At 40.6% G+C, this 19,564-nt stretch overlaps 1 protein-coding gene across 1 annotated transcript in view; it reads left to right on the forward strand.

The window, feature by feature from the left end:
• LIN7A (lin-7 homolog A, crumbs cell polarity complex component) overlaps positions 1 to 19,266 on the forward strand; it is a 124,031-nt gene extending 104,765 nt beyond the window's left edge. The window contains exons 5-6 of the mRNA XM_059402404.1: positions 7,294 to 7,512; positions 14,056 to 19,266. Of these exons, the coding sequence (XP_059258387.1) occupies positions 7,294 to 7,512 (219 nt within the window). The 3' untranslated portion in view covers positions 14,056 to 19,266. The remainder of the gene's footprint in view (positions 1 to 7,293; positions 7,513 to 14,055) is intronic.
• The last annotated feature ends 298 nt before the right edge of the window (positions 19,267 to 19,564 follow it).

Here is a 19,564-nt window from a genome sequence, read left to right on the forward strand (position 1 = left end):
TGTCACATACTTTTCCAGGGGCTTTGTGTACGTTACGTTCAATGCCTATAATGGTCCTTAGGAGTGGATAATCTATACCAGTTTTACAGATGAAGACCTTGAAGCTTGGAGGTACTAACCATCTTGTCTGAGCTGATAAGGGAAGAAGTTCAAATTCAAACCAAAACAGTACTGACTCCTTAGCTTAATAGGAAAAGTGTTATATACATGCATACATACATATATGTATATATACATGTATCTATAGGTATATGTATATATGTGAGCATTTGTATATGTATGACTCATGTCACACACACGTTATATGTATGTGCCATGTGTCATGTCATACATATATATGAGACACGTGGTGTGTGTGTATATATGTATATGAGTGGGGAGGGTGAGAGGGAGGGGAGAAGGGAGAAAGATGGTTTTTTTCATTGACTCTTAATTGAACACACAATAGATGCTGGGCATAGAGATAAGTAAGACTCATCTTGCCCTTGGACAGTCTGGTGACAGCAGAATGATTGTAAACTGATAAATTACAGTGCACTGAAATAGATATTAGCATTTAGGCAGGGAAAGAGTACTATGGGAGAATATTAGCATATTTTTTCCAAGGGATAAATGTGATACTTTTTATACACTTGTCACTTTTCTTCAGCAAAAGAGAATACATTTAGAACAGGAAATTAACATATTTGAAGGAAGGAATGGATCAAAAAGTCATAAAAGTTTTTTCTGAATATGTCCTGCAGCTAGTGCAGAGGTATTCCATTCTTAATTAAATACCCAATTAATATGTGTACGGTATTCTCAGTGACCAAAAATGATGATTCTAGAGCTACGCCATGGCAAAATTACAAGATTTTCTAACCCACTCAGCTCTCTTTCCCAGAATAACATAGCAGAGAAATTGACTATTTACTATTTGGGTTAATTATACACTGATCTATGTGTCTGTGCCTGGTTGGCTGGCTGTATGAGTTTTATAAAGTCACATATTCCTAAGTCATGTTGCTGAGGATATGGTAAGTTTGAGATACACAGGCCTCTAATATTTTTAAAAAATGCCTCAATTGATTCCTATGGACATCCAGATTTAGAACTACTGTTCTTTAAAAAAACCACAAATAGGGAATAGCCCCCGCCCCATATGATATTTACTTTCTCTTTAATATCTTGTTTAATGCTATGAATTTGGTAAGTAAGAGTCTAATTCTCTGGAAACAGATCTCAGTTCATTTTAATCTGATCCACATACTACCTAGAGGCCTAGGATAAATTTCTTAAGCATTTCATTCCCATTTTTATAGAGTTATGAGGATTAGATATAATGCACAGAAAGTAGCTAGCAGTGCTTTGCACTCAGTAAGTGCTCAATAAATGTCAGAGTACACACACACACACACACTTATTTTTATATATAGACATATGTACTCTTAGAATAATAAAATGACTTAATGGACTAAAAGAAAAACTATCCTAAGAACAAAATGATCAGTCACTGGAAACTTTGTGGAAAAGGAGTAGGTCTGTCTTTGACTATACTGGAACATTTCCAACGTGAGAACCATAACCCACAGGGAGCCCCTCACTAGCCCTCATGCTGCTCCTTCACTAAACAATTCATGCACTTTAGAGCTAGGAATTGACCAATCTCACCCTTGTCATTATTTCCTATTCTTTCACATCACCCCAAAAAACCGATCTCTGTACAAAAGGCACAGATTTCCAGATATAGGTAAGTCAGAAGGGTATAGTGTACACCATGGCAACTGTAGTTAATAATTCTGTATTGCGTCTGTATTGTAGTTAATAATTCTGTATTAATAAAAATTGAAAGTGTTAACAAAGTAGATCTTAAGAGTTCTCGTCACAAGAAAAGCATTTTGTGGGACGCCTGGGTGGCTCAGTTGGTTAAGCAGCTGCCTTCGGCTCAGGTCATGATCCCAGCGTCCTGGGATCGAGTCCCACATCGGGCTCCTTGCTCCACGGGGAGCCTGCTTCTCCCTCTGACTCTGCCTTCCACTCTGTCTGCCTGTGCTCGCTTTCGCTCGTGCTCTATCTCTGACAAATAAATAAATAAAATCTTAAAAAAAAAAAAAAAAAAAAGAAAAGCATTTTGTAACTGTAATTGGTGATGGATGTTAACAAGACCAAAGATTAGATACAAGGAGATTACGAAGATTGTTTCTAAGGGTCTTTACAGCTGTAATGTTCTGAGTTTCTGAGCTACCTGATTCCTATGACCCAGTGCTCTTCATATATTTTACTCCCTGGATCATTTAGCCCTTAATGCAAAGGAATGACTGATGTCATGGTAGGAGCCCATATATTACCCTGTCTCCAGATATGCCTAGAGTAACAGAGAGGTAGAGTGAATACTTGGTTATCTGGAAAAGTATTTAAGCAACTTTTGTAACAGCAAACTCTGTCAGGATTATGTTCAAGTAGTCCCCACAGAGTGAGACCTACATAAAGACCTGGGCATGGACCATCTGACAGCTAATTATGCACAGATAACAAGCTTCTTCCCCAGGACGGGCATCTCTTCTATCTGAGGGCCAGCCAGGGTCAAAATTTAACAACGAGGTTCCCTAGTGCAACAGGGAAGAAACACAAGTCATGAGCAAATTAGTGGCTGCAGTGTGATCCAAAGTTCTCTTTTATTAGACAGAATTCTTAATCAACCAGGAAATTGAGCATACCATGAACTAGCAACCATTTTGCTATCTCCCAACCTGTGGAAATAGCAAAGCTATTGAAAGAGCAGAAGCCAGCCATGTTGTTAAGTTGGTTCATTTACCAGCCACTGATTTATTAAACTTTCATCAAATTAACTAACTTCAAAGCTTCCTTGAGTTTACTGCTGCATGAGATTACTGATGAAACCAGTATGCAACTGGCTTTTACTGAGCTATTCCCCCCCCCCCCGGCTTCCTGAATGAAATATCTTCTCTTATATAGTAATATTATAGGATTATGGTTTTATATCAATTTAATGTTTTATTAGCTTGTATTTGTGCATTTGGAAGTGATAACAAATGATTAAAATTCTCTCATACTGATTTCTATGTATATTTTTAAAAGATTTAGCAGGAGAAATATGTATTTTCAGGATAGAAATGTCCGTTCTTCCTAGTGCCTTTTAATTCATTCCGGTAAATGATTATGGCCAAAGTATGTGTAACTGTGGGGCAGATAATATTTCTCTGTAGGGCCTTTTCTTTTTCAGGACCATATTCGCCTTAGTCTAAATGTTTCTTAGGTACCTACTATTCCCCCATGCATTCTCTACCACCCCTCGCCTTCTAAATAACATCTTTCACCAGATGTCTTTACTAAATGAATCCTTGCTTATGAGTTCCTAAAATTGCAGTAGGTACACCAAAACTCTTAAAGCAAGAGAATGAAATCCAATCATATAGAATTTCCAATTTTAACTGCAAGAGGGGGTTTTGCTTTAAAACAGGAAGCCCCTCGAGGTTTCTTCAAAGTACAGAAGTGCCACACTCTCCCCATCTGTGACAAGCAGATGCCCCAGGGTCTCAGTGACCGCTCCAAGAGCGAGGTGTCACAAAGGACAATTCTGGGTCAGGATGGCTTTTATACATAAAGCTTTGACAGAAACCGTTCAATTGTCAACAAATGAACGATTACATTTCAAAAAGCGTGTTTTATATACTTAGCTCAAAATAAGGCACACTTTCATTAAAAGTGAGAAATAGGAGAAGCCAAAAGTACTTTCAGAGCTCAAGGAATACCTATTAACAAGTGTTTGCACATCAACACATATACCCTCACTGAGCAGATAGTTTGGTGGCTTTTTATGCATGGATGAGACCTCCATGGGAAGGTGATCTGCTTTTTCATTCCTAGCTTTAGAAAAATAAAAAAAGAGAGAGAAAGAAAGGAAGGAAGGAAGCAAGGAAGGAGAGAGAGAGGAAGAAAGGAAGAAAAGAGAGGGAAGGAGGAAGGAAGGAAAGAAAGAAAAAAAAAGAAAGAAAGAAAGCAAAGAAGAGAAAACAGCCTTATTCTTCTAATAAGTTGAGCTAAGGGACTAAAAGCACTCAAGAGATAAATTATAGGTTAAAGAGGCAAGCATCTGCACTGAAAAGCATCTGCAAAGTAGGCAAAGGCCAGTGGAAGAAGCCATCCAGATCAGTCATTAAGACAAGAGTTGAGACATTTTTCCGAAAATAATTAAAAAATAAGGTTGAAGAGGGTTTGAAATAGTACATTTTACAAACATACTTCTATTTCTTCGAATCGCTGAGTTACCTCTTAGTTTCTCTGGTACCCTTCAATTATAAACTTCAGACTCTTTGAACCAAGCATTTTTGGAAGCAGAAGTACGACCCTCTGCCCAGATCCCATCAGAAGGTTCTGTGCCCTGGTGAAGAAAGCAAGGTGGAAGGTGGAGTCAGACCAGGAGAACTGGTATCGCTGGTGAGCTGAAGGAGAGCCTGAGTCAGAGAGAGAGAGCATCAGGGCAAACATTCCAAATTCAAAGACTGTGGAGTCTGGTTTTTAATAAATCGCTAACTGTATGGGGGAGAACAGAAGTTGGGCTGGGAGAGGGTAACTTTGAGGGTTCTGTGGGACTGAGTATGGCATACCAGCCATAGTTCTCTCAGTTCTCTGTCCCTGTGGTGAGAGCTTGATAGCCCCATGTATCAGCCCCACAGCCCTCCCGGGGCAACTCTAAATTGCAGGCATAGTGCCTACACGGGGATAATGGGCCTCTAAAGGTCTGGCCTAGAATTTCCAACCCTATTAAATGAAAGCAAACAGAACAAAAGCCAAAAAGGGAGTTTGGAGAGTAATCATCTGGCCTAGAAAATGGGTGAACCAATGAAACTGAACCAATTTCAATGTTATTGAAATACATGAACACATACATTTTAATATTAAAAAAGAAATTAGAGAAGAGCGTCAACAATCAAATCGCCCAGATTTCCTTTTGAAGATTTTTCACATCATAACCATTCATCTTGAGGCAAATTAGAAATTTTGAGCACACTGAAAACAGGGATGATAGTGTACAAAGTGGTCAGAGTTTTCCTCTATCCTTTAATGTTCTTCCCAAGAACCGAGTAGTATAGAACTCCTAGAATAAATGCTAAATAAGCATCTGTTGAGGGACCAAGTCCATGATTGAATGAATAATTAAGAGAATGAATTGATCAATGAACAAGCCTATTTTCCTAGGCTTTAACCACAGGCAAAAACTCACTCTGCTCAACCACTGTTTATAAACCCTTGCTCTCCAGACTTGGGGAAAGGCTGGTTCTGTAAATTATCTCCAGGGCTCATCATGGTCGTTTCTTAAATCCTTAGTATCTGCTTCGTACATGTGATGAAGCAGCATTCTTACACGCCATGATGGCTGCCTCATTGCTAAATTCAAAGCACTTTCTTTTTCTCAGTCCACATCTACCTTGATGAAGCAAGTGATAAAATTGGAACATGGTCTCTTGTCTCCAAATCTGTATAATGTGGCAATCATGAGTCTCCACACATATAACTGAAGTGTGCTTGAAATGCAACTCACTTTATTTTTTTGTAGCTCAATATAATACCATTTTTAGACCCCTTTCTGCTTGGGTTATAAAATGTGATCTCAATCAACCTGGGGTGGCCTTCCTAGTCTCTTCAGTCCACTCTTGGGTGTTCTGACACTCTCTCAGCCTATCTCCTCATGCAGACTTTTTTTTTTTTTTTTTTTTTTCTGGGAGCTTTATCTAGGAAGCAAGTCAAAAAGACCTATGCACTTTGATCTATAAATGTGGTTAGGTTATCTGCCCTGAGGATCAGCTCACAGGGAAGATTATCTCCTTTTCTTGCGGCCCTGCAATGTCTGATGACAGCTTTCTTCTGTTTTGCCTCTCCCTAATCCCAACCTGGAGACTCTTTAGAAGGTTTGGGAATAGAAACCTCTTTGTACCTACTTGTAGTACAAGTAGTAAAAACATAGTTTCCCAACTATTATCTATACCATGATGTCTACAAGACTTGGAACTCAAAAGCCAAGAAGTGATTTATTTTTTGCTTTCTGCTTCATCATCCCTACCTTATAGGTATGTGTGCATATCTGATTATATCCTTAGTAAGTTTTTCTGAAATAAACTATTCTTTATAAAGGGCTTATTTGATGCATAACAATAATGCCCTCTGGAAAAATCCTGTCAGTTTGTGTTAAGTTACTAGCCTTGTATGACAGTCCCATTTCCCTCGGTCCTTGCAAATACACCCGATTTTAAAAAATACATATTCACCATTTTAAAATTAGAGTTATAAATGAAGTATTTTTTTTTCATCTGTACTTATTTCATTGCAAGGGAGCTTTAACATCCTTTCATAGGGTGTTTTTTTTGTTTTGTTTTGTTTTATTTTAATTATTTGTCCCTGAGTTCATGAGCCCATCTTGCTTAGGACTTTATAGACTCTTCAGAGTCCTTCATGGTAAGAATATGAACAAATTGTCATATACTGAGAATATTTTTTCTTATTTGTTATTTGGCCCTTTAATTGTATATGAGATATAGAAACTTACAATTTGTAAATCTGATTTTGTGATTTTTCCCCCCCTTGGCATTTTAACCCAAGTATTCTTTCTCCATTGCCAGATGAATGTTTCAGCTCTGCTTCATTTTAGTTGTTTTATGGTTTTATTTTTCCATGTAAATTTTTATTTGGTTATGTTTAGCATAGTCTAGGAGATCGGGCTCTACATTCTTTTCTGTCATTTAATGATTTGTTTCAGCATCATTATTTAGCTGTCCTTTCCCCCTTTGGTCTAAATCCCCCATTTATCATATAACAAAGTTTTTACGCATGATGGATCCGCTTCTAGCCTCCGTGTTCTGTCTGTCACTACAACAATAAGACACTGCTTTAATCGAGATAGATTCCCAACCACATCAGTCTCTGATAGCGAAAGTTCCTCTTCGTATTATTTTTTCTTAAATTCTTTCAGAATTTCCTTGACCAGTGCATTTCCTCTTCCAGCTGAACTTTAGAAATCCCACGCTCAACGTTAGCGAGGTCTCTTAGGTCTTGGTGGCTTCTCACCCTCCAAAGCTGAACCCTCATTCAATCCGTCCTGTACCCTAGTGCGCCCTCACCTGCCTCTCCTTCGACCACAAACGCAGTAAATAACAACAGTCCTAGCAGCGCGCCCCATCTGCCCTGCCTTCTTGACCTGTCAAACCGGGATTTGAAGGAGACCCGAATCGCAGATGGGTCTCGCAGGGAGAAGAGGGCGCGAGCTCTCCCCTTTAAGCGCTGCCCCTGTCTTTTCAGAGCGTGGAAGGGGAGCACCACGAGAAAGCGGTGGAGCTGCTCAAGGCTGCTAAAGACAGCGTCAAGCTGGTGGTCCGCTACACCCCCAAAGTCCTGGAAGAGATGGAGGCGCGCTTCGAGAAGCTCCGCACGGCCCGGCGCCGGCAGCAGCAGCAGCAGCTCATTCAGCAGCAGCAACAGCAGCAGCAGCAGCAGACACAGCAGAACCACATGTCCTAGGTGAGAAGCGCCTTCTTCACACACCCGCGAGGTCCCTGACACAGACGAGTGTGCGGAGGGTTTTCATACGTATTGTTTCTGAGACCGCTGGGACAGAAGCATTAGGTTTAACAACACCCCACACCCCGCCCCTGAATCACTCAAGCAAATAAAAACAATGAAGACCTCAGAAAATGTTAACAAGATAGTCGCTGACGTTTTATAGGCCATTCAGCCGTGTTGTGCCAATGTAAGATATTTTGGAAAATAATATACTTGGGAGGGCCAGGTGGAGACTCTCTAGGACGCCTCTATACACATGAGGGAAATGCGGCCTCTGGGCAACCCAGGTCCCTGGGCACGCTCAATGACAAGAGTGCGGGCTGGGTTCCAGCCCCCCACTCACCCTCTTGGCCCGTTGCCTTTGCACAGTGTACAGACTTACCAACCATATAGTGCGGATCCTGGGAAGATCCCTTTAGAATATTGGTAGAAATTCCTGGAAAACTACTCCATGGTGAAGAATGATGGGGAGACCTGCCAGTGTGGGTGCCTTTTTCTAAATACCACTGTTACAAAATTTCTTAGTCAGGTCTTGCGATATGCTTTTAAGAACATTAAGGGGGAAAAAATGTAAAGAGTAAGAATCCCCGTCTTTGAAGTGCTTCCTATGTGCTAGGCTTTTCACCTATGTTATTCCTTATCCTCAGAAAAATCCTTCCAGGTAAGTATCGCTAAAACCCCATTTTTTAGATGAATGATATGAAGTTGCAGTGGCTTTGTGGAGCCCTCACAACCACACTTTCAAGGAGTGTAGAATTATTTTCCTTTTTGCTGTTGCAGGCCATTTCATCTGCCAACATCAGATAGTCTGGATTTCTATAAATTGTCCGTGCTCTCCTTTGGAAGGATAGTTAATAGCATAACACACCTCTCCACTATGATGTCTGCAAATGTGATTTTGAAGGGAGGTCCAGAGTTCTTGGGAAAATGGCAGTAGGCATTTTATCAGACTACTATTGGTACAACCAGAAACATTGGATATGACATGTGACTTTCAATGGTTTGTGACTCACACAAAAAGGAGAAGCTACATGAGGAAGTGTAAAGACTACAGGATTTGTCCTCAGACATGGCTGAGAATTCAGCAGTCTAAGTTTCTTTCATAGCTTGTAGGTTTTATGGTATATATCCCATAGTTTGGTGACTTCAACTAAAAATCACCTTCCATTCACTCTAATATTTTTTTAAGAGTTTATTTGTCAAAGGGGGGGTGGGGACAGAGCACAAGCAGGGGGAGCGGTGGGCAGAGGGAGAAGCAGGCTCCCTGCTGAGCAAGGAGGCCGATACAGGACTCCATCCCAGGACCCTGTAACGGTGACCTGAGCCGAAGGCAGTTGCTTAACCAACTGAGCCATCCAGGCGCCCAACCTAACGTTCACTCTAAAAACTACATTTATTTAGCGACAAGTATTTATTTGGTACTGCCCGGGGCTTGACACTGTTCAATGGGCTGTAGAAACAGCCTGAGCAAAGCAAAGTCCTTGCATCATGATGCTTACCTTCTGGTTGGAGGAGATAGTTAATATCCAGGTAAATGAAAATAGCCTATGGGGACCAGTACTTCAGAGAGTTCAAGTAGAATGCTTTGATAGACACTGGCTAGGGGACAACCTTCTATTAGGTGATCAGGGGAGACGTCTCAAAGGAGAGAACTTTTATTCTGAGGTTGAATACTGAGGAGAAGCCAGAAATGAGCATAAGAAGGAAAGGAGTTAGCCAGTGCCTGGCTCTAAGAGAGACATGGGCTATTTGATGTTTGAGGAATAGAAAGAAAGCTGGGGTAGTTAGTTAGGAAATAATGAGTAAGGACAGAGAGGTAGATCGGGGCCAGGTCACAGAAAGCTTTTTAAATCACGGAGGAAAGTTAGATTTTATTGCGGTGGAAGCCACTAAATGTTTCAGGCAAAGATTATGTATTTAAAAAGATCACTCGTGCTGTTCTGAGGAAAACGGATGATTGCAAGGTAAGAGCGAGAGCAGCGACTAATTAGAAGGCTGTTACAGAGCAGTCCAGGCAACAGACGCAGTGGTTGGACCAGGATGACAGGGTTGGGATGGGGGGATAAGGGTGCATGTGGACAAGGCAGTTTGCCCACGTCATTTTCCTCTCTAACCCATTGCGTATACAAAGGCACTTCACCTCGCCCGGTAGTGTCAGAATCCCTTCAAAGGTCTTTTTCTCCTAATATCCATCCACAATTCTTTTTTTTTTTTAATTTTTTTTAAGATTTTATTTATTTATTTGACAGAGAGAGATCACAAGCAGGCAGAGAGGCAGGCAGAGAGAGAGGAGGAAGCAGGCTCCCTGCTGAGCAAAACCCGATGCGGGGCTCGATCCCAGGACCCCGAGATCATGACCTGAGCCGAAGGCAGCGGCTTAACCACTGAACCACCCAGGTGCCCCTCCATCCACAATTCTTTAGTCAAACGTGGAACTCTTTCCACTAACTCATTTTTTTTTTCTTCCCTCCTCAGTAATGTGGACTTACACCATTTTCCTAATTGATTTGCCACACGGGCCCACAGTGAAATTATTCTACAGTGTTTTAAAAGAAATATGTTGCCGTTCAGACTCCTGAGGTCTTACTAAAAGCTTCCACTGTTCTATCTATTCAGTCATCTTTGGAAGGATACAGCTTGGCCACGACTGTGGGCTGGGCCGTGCACCCCATTTCCTTTCTCTGCTCCATCAGTCTTCATTAAATCACTTCAGAATTTCCTATTGTCGCAGTGCCAAAGACTAACATTTTTAATAAAAGACATTTACAAACTCTTTTTCTCTTGTAGAGGATACGGGAAAGTTCTATTTAAATGAACGTGAAATTTACATTTATGCCTGCCAGGACAGCCCTTGCTTCTGCACACGCTCGTGGCCCCTTGAGGTGAAATGGTAGCGGCCACTTTAAGTAGGAGCGAAGTGGTACCGAGTTGTGTCACCCATGGATTTTATGGTGAATTCAGTCAAAGAGACCTGCATTAGCTCTTGCTCAACTCTTAATTAATTAAATTTTTAAGGATTAAATGGGATTTGTTACACTTCCTAACTCATACTATGGTTGCTTTGGGGAAGAAATTTGAAGCTAATTTGACTAATTTACTTTGAACCGATCTCTGATTTTTTTTTTTTTTTTAAGTTTGACAAGTCACGCAAAGACCAAATAAAGCAACATACTTGTGAGATAGTCTTATTGTTTATCAAGCAAAACACAATTTCTATTCTCTAAATTAGGAATTTTTAAAAATCTAAAATAGTGTAATTTATTAAGTAATGCTAAGTAGTGCATACAAATGGAAAACAGGCTGAATGCAAGTGGTATGTGGAGACTATCTCTGTTGCCCACTTATAATTTCAAATTCCCCTGAAATAAAACTCACTTGTCTTTCCCCCTAACTTCCATGTTTCATAATCAGGAGTAGATTACATTTTCTAAAAGGTAATAGAGATGATCACTATACAACCGAATTATAGAAACCTAAACAGAGAAAAGGAATAAAGCTATTTTTATGCTACCCCCACTTTCTTGGCAAAGAGCAGTACATTTACTCAGCGTTAAGCACCTCATTTTTTAAAGCATCGTTTTATAGACATCTCTGTTTCACTCAGATTCACAAAGAGTAAAAGGAGGAAGGAAGAGGAATCCTTCTTGAGTTGTCAACATTCTGAGGAAGTCAAGACTGAAAGATTGTCCAATTTCTCTGACCTCCTATTGCTGGGTTGACAGTGGAGAATTCCCTGCATTTGAAACCAGGCTGGATCTTAACAGATTTACAAATAGCTAGAGCTTACCAGTGGCCTCACCATCTGTCAGGCCCCCACTCTCCTTCCCTTGTCCGCTACTAACCGTCTCACCTCCCACGACCAGGGCCCCAGCCACTGTCCTGCTGGTCCGATCCAGAGACCCACTGCAGAATTGAGGAAACCAGCCTCAAAGGATGACTCTGATAAAATCGAATCCAAGGAACTCAGAGTTCACCAAGCAGAAAGCCAGAATAATAGCAATAATCATCGTAATGCCAAGTAACATTTATCAAGCAGTCAGGGTGTGCCGAAAGCCTCTTCTAATTGCTTCATCCATGTTCAAGTACTTAATCTTCACAACAATCTTATGAGTAGGAGGTACTATTTTGAATCTCATTTTAAAGGGAGAAACTGAGGCATATAGGATTTTTTTTAAATCTATACCACAGTTCACAGCTTATAAGTGATAGGGCCATGATTCGAACCCAGAAACACGGGCTTCAAAGCCCATGCTATGCTTCTGTTTTCTTCAATGGCACCCGCCCTTACATTCCCCCATCCCTTGCCACAGGACGTGGTCACACGAGCTTTCCAGGGATTCCTTACGCTACTTAGAGTCATCCAACTCATTCTTACCATTTACCCCTTACTTCAGAGTACTCCCATCATGTCAGCTGTCTTCCTTTCTTAACTGCTGCCTTAGAAAAATTGCCACAAATTTGGTGGCGCAAAGGAACACAAATTTATTATCCCGTAATTCTTTAGGACTGAAGTCGAGCACAGTCTCTCTGGGCTTTAGGAGGCTCCAAGGAGAAAATTCATTTCCTTGCCTTTCCTAGCTTCTAGACACTCTCTCAATCCCTTGTCTTGTGGTCCTTTCTCCATCTTCACAACCAGCAAGCGTGGTTGGGGCCCTCACCTTGCTCTGACATCTGCTTCCACATCACATCCCCTCCGTTGGCTCCTCCTCTCTCCACCATCCACTTTTAATGTTAATTACAGATCCTACCTGGACAATCCAGGATCCTCTCCCTGTTTTAACATCAGCTGTTTAGCAACCTTAATTCCATCTACAACTTTAATCTCCCTTTAACGTGGGATCTAATGCCAGGGATTAGGATGTGGATAGATTTAGGGTCCATTAATGTGCCTACCACAATGGCTCATTTAAAAGTTAGCAAAGGGGGCATCTGGGGGGGCTCCGTCGTTAAGCGTCTGCCTTCGGCTCAGGTCATGATCTCAGGGTCCTGGGATCCAGCCCCAGGTCTGGCTCCCTGCTCCGCGGGAAGCCTACTTCTCCCTCTCCCACTCCCCCCTGCTTGTGGTCCCTTTTTGTGATCTCTTTCTCTCTCAAATAAATAAATAAAATCTTTAAAAAATTTAAAAAAGTTAGCAAAGCAATCAGAGTGATAAAATTTACATCAATATGGGAAAAAAAGGCTTTTATTTAAACAAGTAAAAAAAAAAAAAAAAACCAGTGATCCTTTGAATTACAAATCAAAGCAATGAGAGAAATAATGGGAACATTTGGTGCAGATGGTTCTTCCCAGTGGGTGTTTCAGTGACCCACATTTTGGATGGCCGGTGATATCTTAGTTGCAGGCATATCTCTCAGGCCTACTCCCTCCCCACTCTCTGGAAAGGTGAAAAGACCCAAGACTGTTACTAAAATTCACCTGTTCTGAGTCCTGTTCCCTTGCGACATGTACTATATAATAAATTAATTTGTTAAAAATTCAGTTTCTAGATCTCTGTCCCTTGCCCACCCCGGGGACCTATAGGAAGTTATTCAACAGAAGATTCTGTGAAATGGTCTGTTATGGAGATTAAGAAAAAAATATGTAGAACTTTTAACAAAATATGTGACAATTAGTGAGCACTCAGTTGGAGTAGGTGTCCTATCGTAGTAGGGATCCTGAAGAAGCACAATGGCCTTATGCAGGGCTTTGAAGCCCCACTCAAGGACTTCCAGGCACATCTACTGAAGGCCTGCCAGTGCTGAGTGGGGAGGAGTGGGGGGGCAGGGGGGCTGATGCAAAGTAGGCAGATTACCAGGCCGGCCACAATTTGTAAAAATCCATTTTGTGTAGCATGCTTGACATTCATGGGCATAAAAAATATCTGCAGCTTTAGAAACAGAGATCGGAAAGCACTGTTGTCTCTGAAATGATCCCATAGTGGGGGAACAGTTACTGGCCTCGGGGAGAGTGTTCCCATGAGGCTGCTTCTCGGGGTCGGAGCATGTGGGCGGCTGCCCACGGCGTTCAACTTGGTGTCAGGCTGACCTTGTGGGAGAAGAAACGGGCCTGTGAATCTGCTTCAGAGCAGGGGAGGCTGGTGTTTCCCACTTGTCAGTGGGAGGCTCTGCTGGTGGTACCCCAACCAGAGCACTACTAATCGCCCTGAGAATCACACTGTAAAGGTTAGCTAGGCTTCACCTTCGTGAAGAAGAAAGAGAGGCATCCGGAACTGGGAAGCAGAAATGTTGGGCTTTTGAAATGCTTCCCGACTGGTGTTCTGTGTTTCATTTGGGGGAACAACTGTGTCTTTTCCATCCTCGTTTGATAATGACTTCCTTGGCAAACATCAAGCAACTTTTTTTTTTTTTTTTTAGTATTTGGAAGATTGTGCATGAGTGACAGGGCCTAAAATAATTCTTGCTGTTCTAGCATAGCGCACGCTCTTTTGATATTTTTAGCATATTGTCGTTGACAAATGAATACTCATCACTGGCTTCCCTTCGCGCTTTCCCTCTCTTTCAGGTCCTTAAAGAGAAGCCACCTGATCGAAGATCCGATAGTCACAAATTCGAAACCGGGCTTCCGAAACCCAGCACATAGTAAAAGGAAGAGACCACATTGATAATTATACCTGTCAAGAAGCGGTGAACACGGGGTGTATGAATTCTTTACCAAGGCGACTCGACACCGTCTTTCTCGGGGGCTGAATCCCACTGCTCACACACTCTTTACACACACAGACCTTCCATTCGCTGCAGTGGGAATTCTCAGTGTGTAAAGGGAGAGGTTTTCCAGTCTGCAGACTGAAGTAGTACAAGAAGAGTCAAGTCCATGACTTTCTGATAAATCACCAGGCCAAGACAAAGTGAATCTTTGGGCTATAGCTTTTCCAGAGATGAACGAATCCCTCTTTAGGCTGTATTTCAAACTGTATCAGTTCAAGGTTGTTATCACTTACAAGAAACCTACGCAGGGTACCCATACCCTGACCTTGTCCACATCCATATTGCTGAATTGTCCGAAATAGAATTCCAGTTAATTGCAAATTTAGCATTTATCCACACCCCCCCTTCAAAATGGCAAGTTATGCTATTGATACTCTATTCAGGTTCTAGAAGCAACTGGCTTTTTATTTTCTGTCTCCATGAATTTAATTATGCATTAATGGAGTGCAACAATTTTTGCCCAACTTTTGGTTTACTAGAGGCAAGGGAAGAGAACTCTCATAGGGTATTTTTTTTTTTAAATTTAAGTATTGCTTTTATCTATGATTATTGATTCTAACAGGATATAATGTATATTTATTCCACACAATATATATTATCAGAGTGTATTTGCTACGAACTGAGGTCTTCTCTTACCAAATGTTACAAATCTGGTAAGAGAACACTAGCAACAGACCTAGCTTTTGGTTAAGTTTTATATTTTTTGATTGATAAACTCTGGAGAAATCTAAACTCTTTCTACCTACACCGATACATCGTTATAGAAATTTATTTAATATTTTAAAGCTGAGAGCTTTACAAAGCTCAATTATGATATATGTTCATACACACACACACACACACACAAATACATATTTCACACAATGTTTAGATCAGTTTCCCCAAAGATAAACTGGACATTTTTGGCAATCTAAGACCAAAAGTATTACTCCTTTTAAAATTATGCAGCTGTAAACCAGGATATAATATTGTAAATGAAAAGAAGCTGTTCCTTCTAGAGGGAAAAAAATGCCTCGTTCATTACACATATTCATGTAGGGAAATAGACAAGGAGAAACCATCTTTCAGGAAGTATCAGTTGCTGGAAAATGATCTATTAGGAGCCCCCTATACAGATCATCCCTTTTGACTTATGATAAATCGAAGCACATAAATTGACTTTACTCAATGGAATGAATAGGAAGCAATAATCATTTAGGCACTTAAATAACTTAGGCACAAAAATGTACCAGAAAAAAGAATAAATGTTTCAGCTGAAACATTCTAGAAAGAGCATTGGAACTGAGGCAAATATTTGGATGTTCCCTTTTCTCAAATGCAGAAATTGATACCCCAACCTAGAGTTTACATTTCAGATAGTCCCCCAAATTAGAAATCGATGAAACTCTGTTCAAGAGCTATTGCTTGAAAACAAGATAAAACCAGTCAGACTAAAATAGAACCACACATTTTCTTTTGCCCTGCCAAGGGGTAGTATTGTCAGTACCAAGTTCTGCCTGTTCTTCGCAAACACATCACCCAGCAGAGAGCAAAGAGCGAGGAAACTAGGAGCTACACCAATTTCAACAACCTTCCTGTGAACATATCATTTTTTACTGGAGAAAACTGGGGTGGGGGAGGGGAGGGAGGGCAAAGGGAGGGCGGACCTTGAATGTTATGTAAAATAGGTTTACAAAAGAGATAAGCATGACTAAAGGGAGTGAATGGAGACTACGCGTGAGTATTACTCAGTTTGAAAGAGGTAGTTCTCATTTTTATAAGAAAAATTTAATAAAACATATATTTTAGTTATCATTTAACAAAGAAGTATAAAAGCTATTCAGACGATGCCACAGATTCTCATAAAGGGAAATCATTGCACCCTTGTAATGAGAAAATGGTCATTTCAACACATTTCAATGCCTTGTGTAAATTTGGAGCTTAAGGTTTGTTTTCATTTAACCGTAAGTGTATGGTTGATATGAAATGATCATATGTTTTTCCATCAATATATACTGTCATGGTGTTATAGAAGCAGCTATCAAATGAACCGATACCTTACATTTGTGTTTTCTAGATGTCTTTGTATGTTATGCTTCACTTGCATAATGTTAAATGCTAATAAATGTATGCCAAGTCCTTTGTCAAAGTGAAGGGGCGAACCATCACACCAAAGGCATCTAAAGACAGATTACATGTCACAGTGGTCCTACATACAAATGACCAAATGGCCAGGTTTGGGTTTTGTTTTGTTTTCAGTAAAATCTGGTCATTGAAATATAAACCTTCCCTTAAAGTTTTAATCAAAAGTTTCTGTTCCTAAGACTTAGAGAGGCCCCTGTGTGGTTCTCTACGTTTCACCGAAGCCAGAGGGAAAGGGAAAAAATTTACTACCACTTGTACTAATGTTCTAATGTTCTTTATTATTAATGATCCTGGTAGAGCCACTGACGTGTCCAAAATCATATTAAGGACATATCAGGTTGCTCTTATGTGAATGTCACTCTTGAGTCTCATAATTAGATATTCAAAGTTAGGGGGGAGATCTGGTACTACTAGTCTTCCATGATCCTGGTGAATTTGAGTTCTTTCCTTTGGTCAGGTCGGTGGCCAGATTTTGCTAAACTCTTTCCTGCTGTGATTTTGAAGGCCAGTACACAGAGCATAGTTTAGTAAAAAGAATACCTGAACCTCTCCATTGGGGGCATTTCCATTTTGATTCTGTTGCCATTTGAAATAGAACATCCGCCGGGAGATAATGAGCTTAAATTACAATTGACTTTTGGAAAAGTAACAGACTTTTGTGCTTCCTCAATCATGTAATCAATGGGGAATTCTCTCTGTCTGTGAACTACCCCTATCTTTTAAGACAATGCTAAAATCTAAATGTAAAATCTAGCTTTCAGGGGCTTTTTGAGAAATCAAGGCTGTCTCGGACAAACTTGGCTAGAGATGGATTAATTACATCAATTTACAAATGCGGTTCTCAACCGCGACAAATCGAACGGATGTGATCCCAGCTCGTTTTACTCAGCTGTGCCCATAGGACTCCAAGACGCTGGGAGATTTTGTCTACGTTATCTTAAACGTCTATAGGTATCTGTGAATGGGTGAATAATGCCTGAATTTCTCATCTTTTAGCTGGTTTGTGTTTATTATACGGACAGCCTGTTGATAAGACCAGTTTTCGATAGGGCTGTGAAGTAGAAATCAATGCTCTGAAGACTTAGGGAAGCCAACGTTAGGCAATAGCTCCCCAAACTTGGGGCAGTCCTACCCAGCGTGGCCCTCTCTGGATCATAAACTCCACGAGAAGAAGGTCTGTGCCGGCTTTGTGGACCTGACATCCGGTGGGGGGCCTGCCACATGATAGGTGCTCAAATGGTGTTTGTTGAATGAATGGAAGATTGGGTTTAGGTCGATAGACAAACGAATCTTGCCTTCAGATAATTTGAAAAATTTCACCAGCATACAGCAATTGGCACTGTAATTTCTGAATTTCATAGAACCAGAATTGACTCTTTTCATAAATAAATACTTTTCAGATAGATTGAATTTGGAATCAATTACTTGAAACCTTCAAGGATTTGAGGCCATTTAGATGAGGGATAGTGTTTGGGGATTAAGTTTTTAACAATGAAGAAAGCTCAGCCTTTCTAGTTCTTTATGAAAGCTCCCTGAGTTATTTTGTAAGGGCGATTAAAAAACATAGAATCCATTTATGAGTTTTATAAAATATTCTGTTTCAATTTTTAAAAAAGGAAGAAAAGTCATGACATCAAGCACATGATTAATATCACCTTTCATATTTTCTGATAACTTCTCTCTGAGGAGTTCATAGTAATTGGGGACACATCTCTAAATCTTCTTCTGCTTTCAAAAGATCACTTCTTTCCCATTCGATTTCTAGACTATACGTGACCTAAAGATGAATCACAGCTACTAAGCCTTTTCCATGTATTTATTCATTTAACAAATATTTCCTGTGCACCGAGTACATGGTAGGTTCTAGAAATACAATGGCAAACAAGACAGACATAGTGCCCTCCTGGGGCTTACTGTGAGGAACTCCACGTTCCTCTGGCGATAGCTAGGGTTTACTGTCCATCTCCCTCTTCACAGCCGACATAAAGAAAATCCCTGGCTCATGGAAATCATGAAAGACCCCCTGCTCATATTTTATGCGAGCTTGCTTTTCTAAAAGCAACACTCAAAAATACTACTCACCTTGCCCATATACCATAGTTAGATACCAGCAAGGTAGGTAAGTAATAATTTATTCATAATACTTAGCTATTACTAGGTTCTGCTGTGCTTGGTACTTTCCATGGGCTGTACCACTGAATCCCTTCAACAACTCTAGTAGGTTTCATTTTATAGGTAAGAAAACTGAGGCACAGGTATACGACTTGTCCAGGTCATACAGCTAGCAGAAGAAATGAACCCATGCAGTGTAACATAAGAGTTCATGTGTCTAACCATGATCTGTGGTTTGGGGGATGCCATTACATTAAAATAAACGGGTCATTAAATGAGTCACTGTATATAAAAGTCCTTTAAAGTTGGAAAGTAGTAAACAAAAAGATAGTTCAGTATTAAGGTCAACAGTCTATCAGAGGCAGAAGCAGACTGAGAACTCAATCTTACATTAACAGCTTACTCTCGAGAAGAACATGTCAAGCCAGGGACATGGATAAAGTGCAGGTTCCGAAAAATTTTGACGTGTGATAAATATGTCAATGACTTTTCAGAATTATGTGTTAGCCACTGTGTCTATCTGGTGCTACAAGAAACAAACAAAATCCCTTGCTGTAAGGGCTTCTAATAAGCACACAGTGTGAAGCTGAACCAAGGATATTCCACATTTCCAGGGAAAGATCGGGCAATAGTACTATTTTCTCACCATTGCATGTGATCGTGTCTTTCCAATTGTTTTCTTTATTTTTCTGAAAGAGCTGCAAAACTGTGCAGTGGTTCAACCTGACCAAAGTGGTATTATGCTGCTGGGAAGTAAAAGTATTAGACACCAGACTGAAGTATTGTCTTCATTATCAAATAACTTTTAATTTCATTTAAAAAAAGGGTGTAGGGGTGCCTGGGTGACACAGTCTGTTAAGCCTCTGATTCTTGGTTTCTGCTCAGGTCATGATCTCAGTGTTGTGAGATGGAGCACAGCATCGGGCTCTGCGCCCAGTGTGGAGTCTGAGATTCTCCGGCTCTGTCCTTCTGCCCCTCCCCATCCTCACACTCACTCTCTCTTTCTGTCTCTCTCAAATCAATCTTTAAAAAATAATAAAACAGTGAGTGCTGTGAAGTGTGCAAACCTG

Source organism: Mustela nigripes, chromosome 6, assembly GCF_022355385.1.
Source record: "Mustela nigripes isolate SB6536 chromosome 6, MUSNIG.SB6536, whole genome shotgun sequence".
NCBI classification, from domain to species: Eukaryota; Metazoa; Chordata; class Mammalia; order Carnivora; family Mustelidae; genus Mustela; species Mustela nigripes.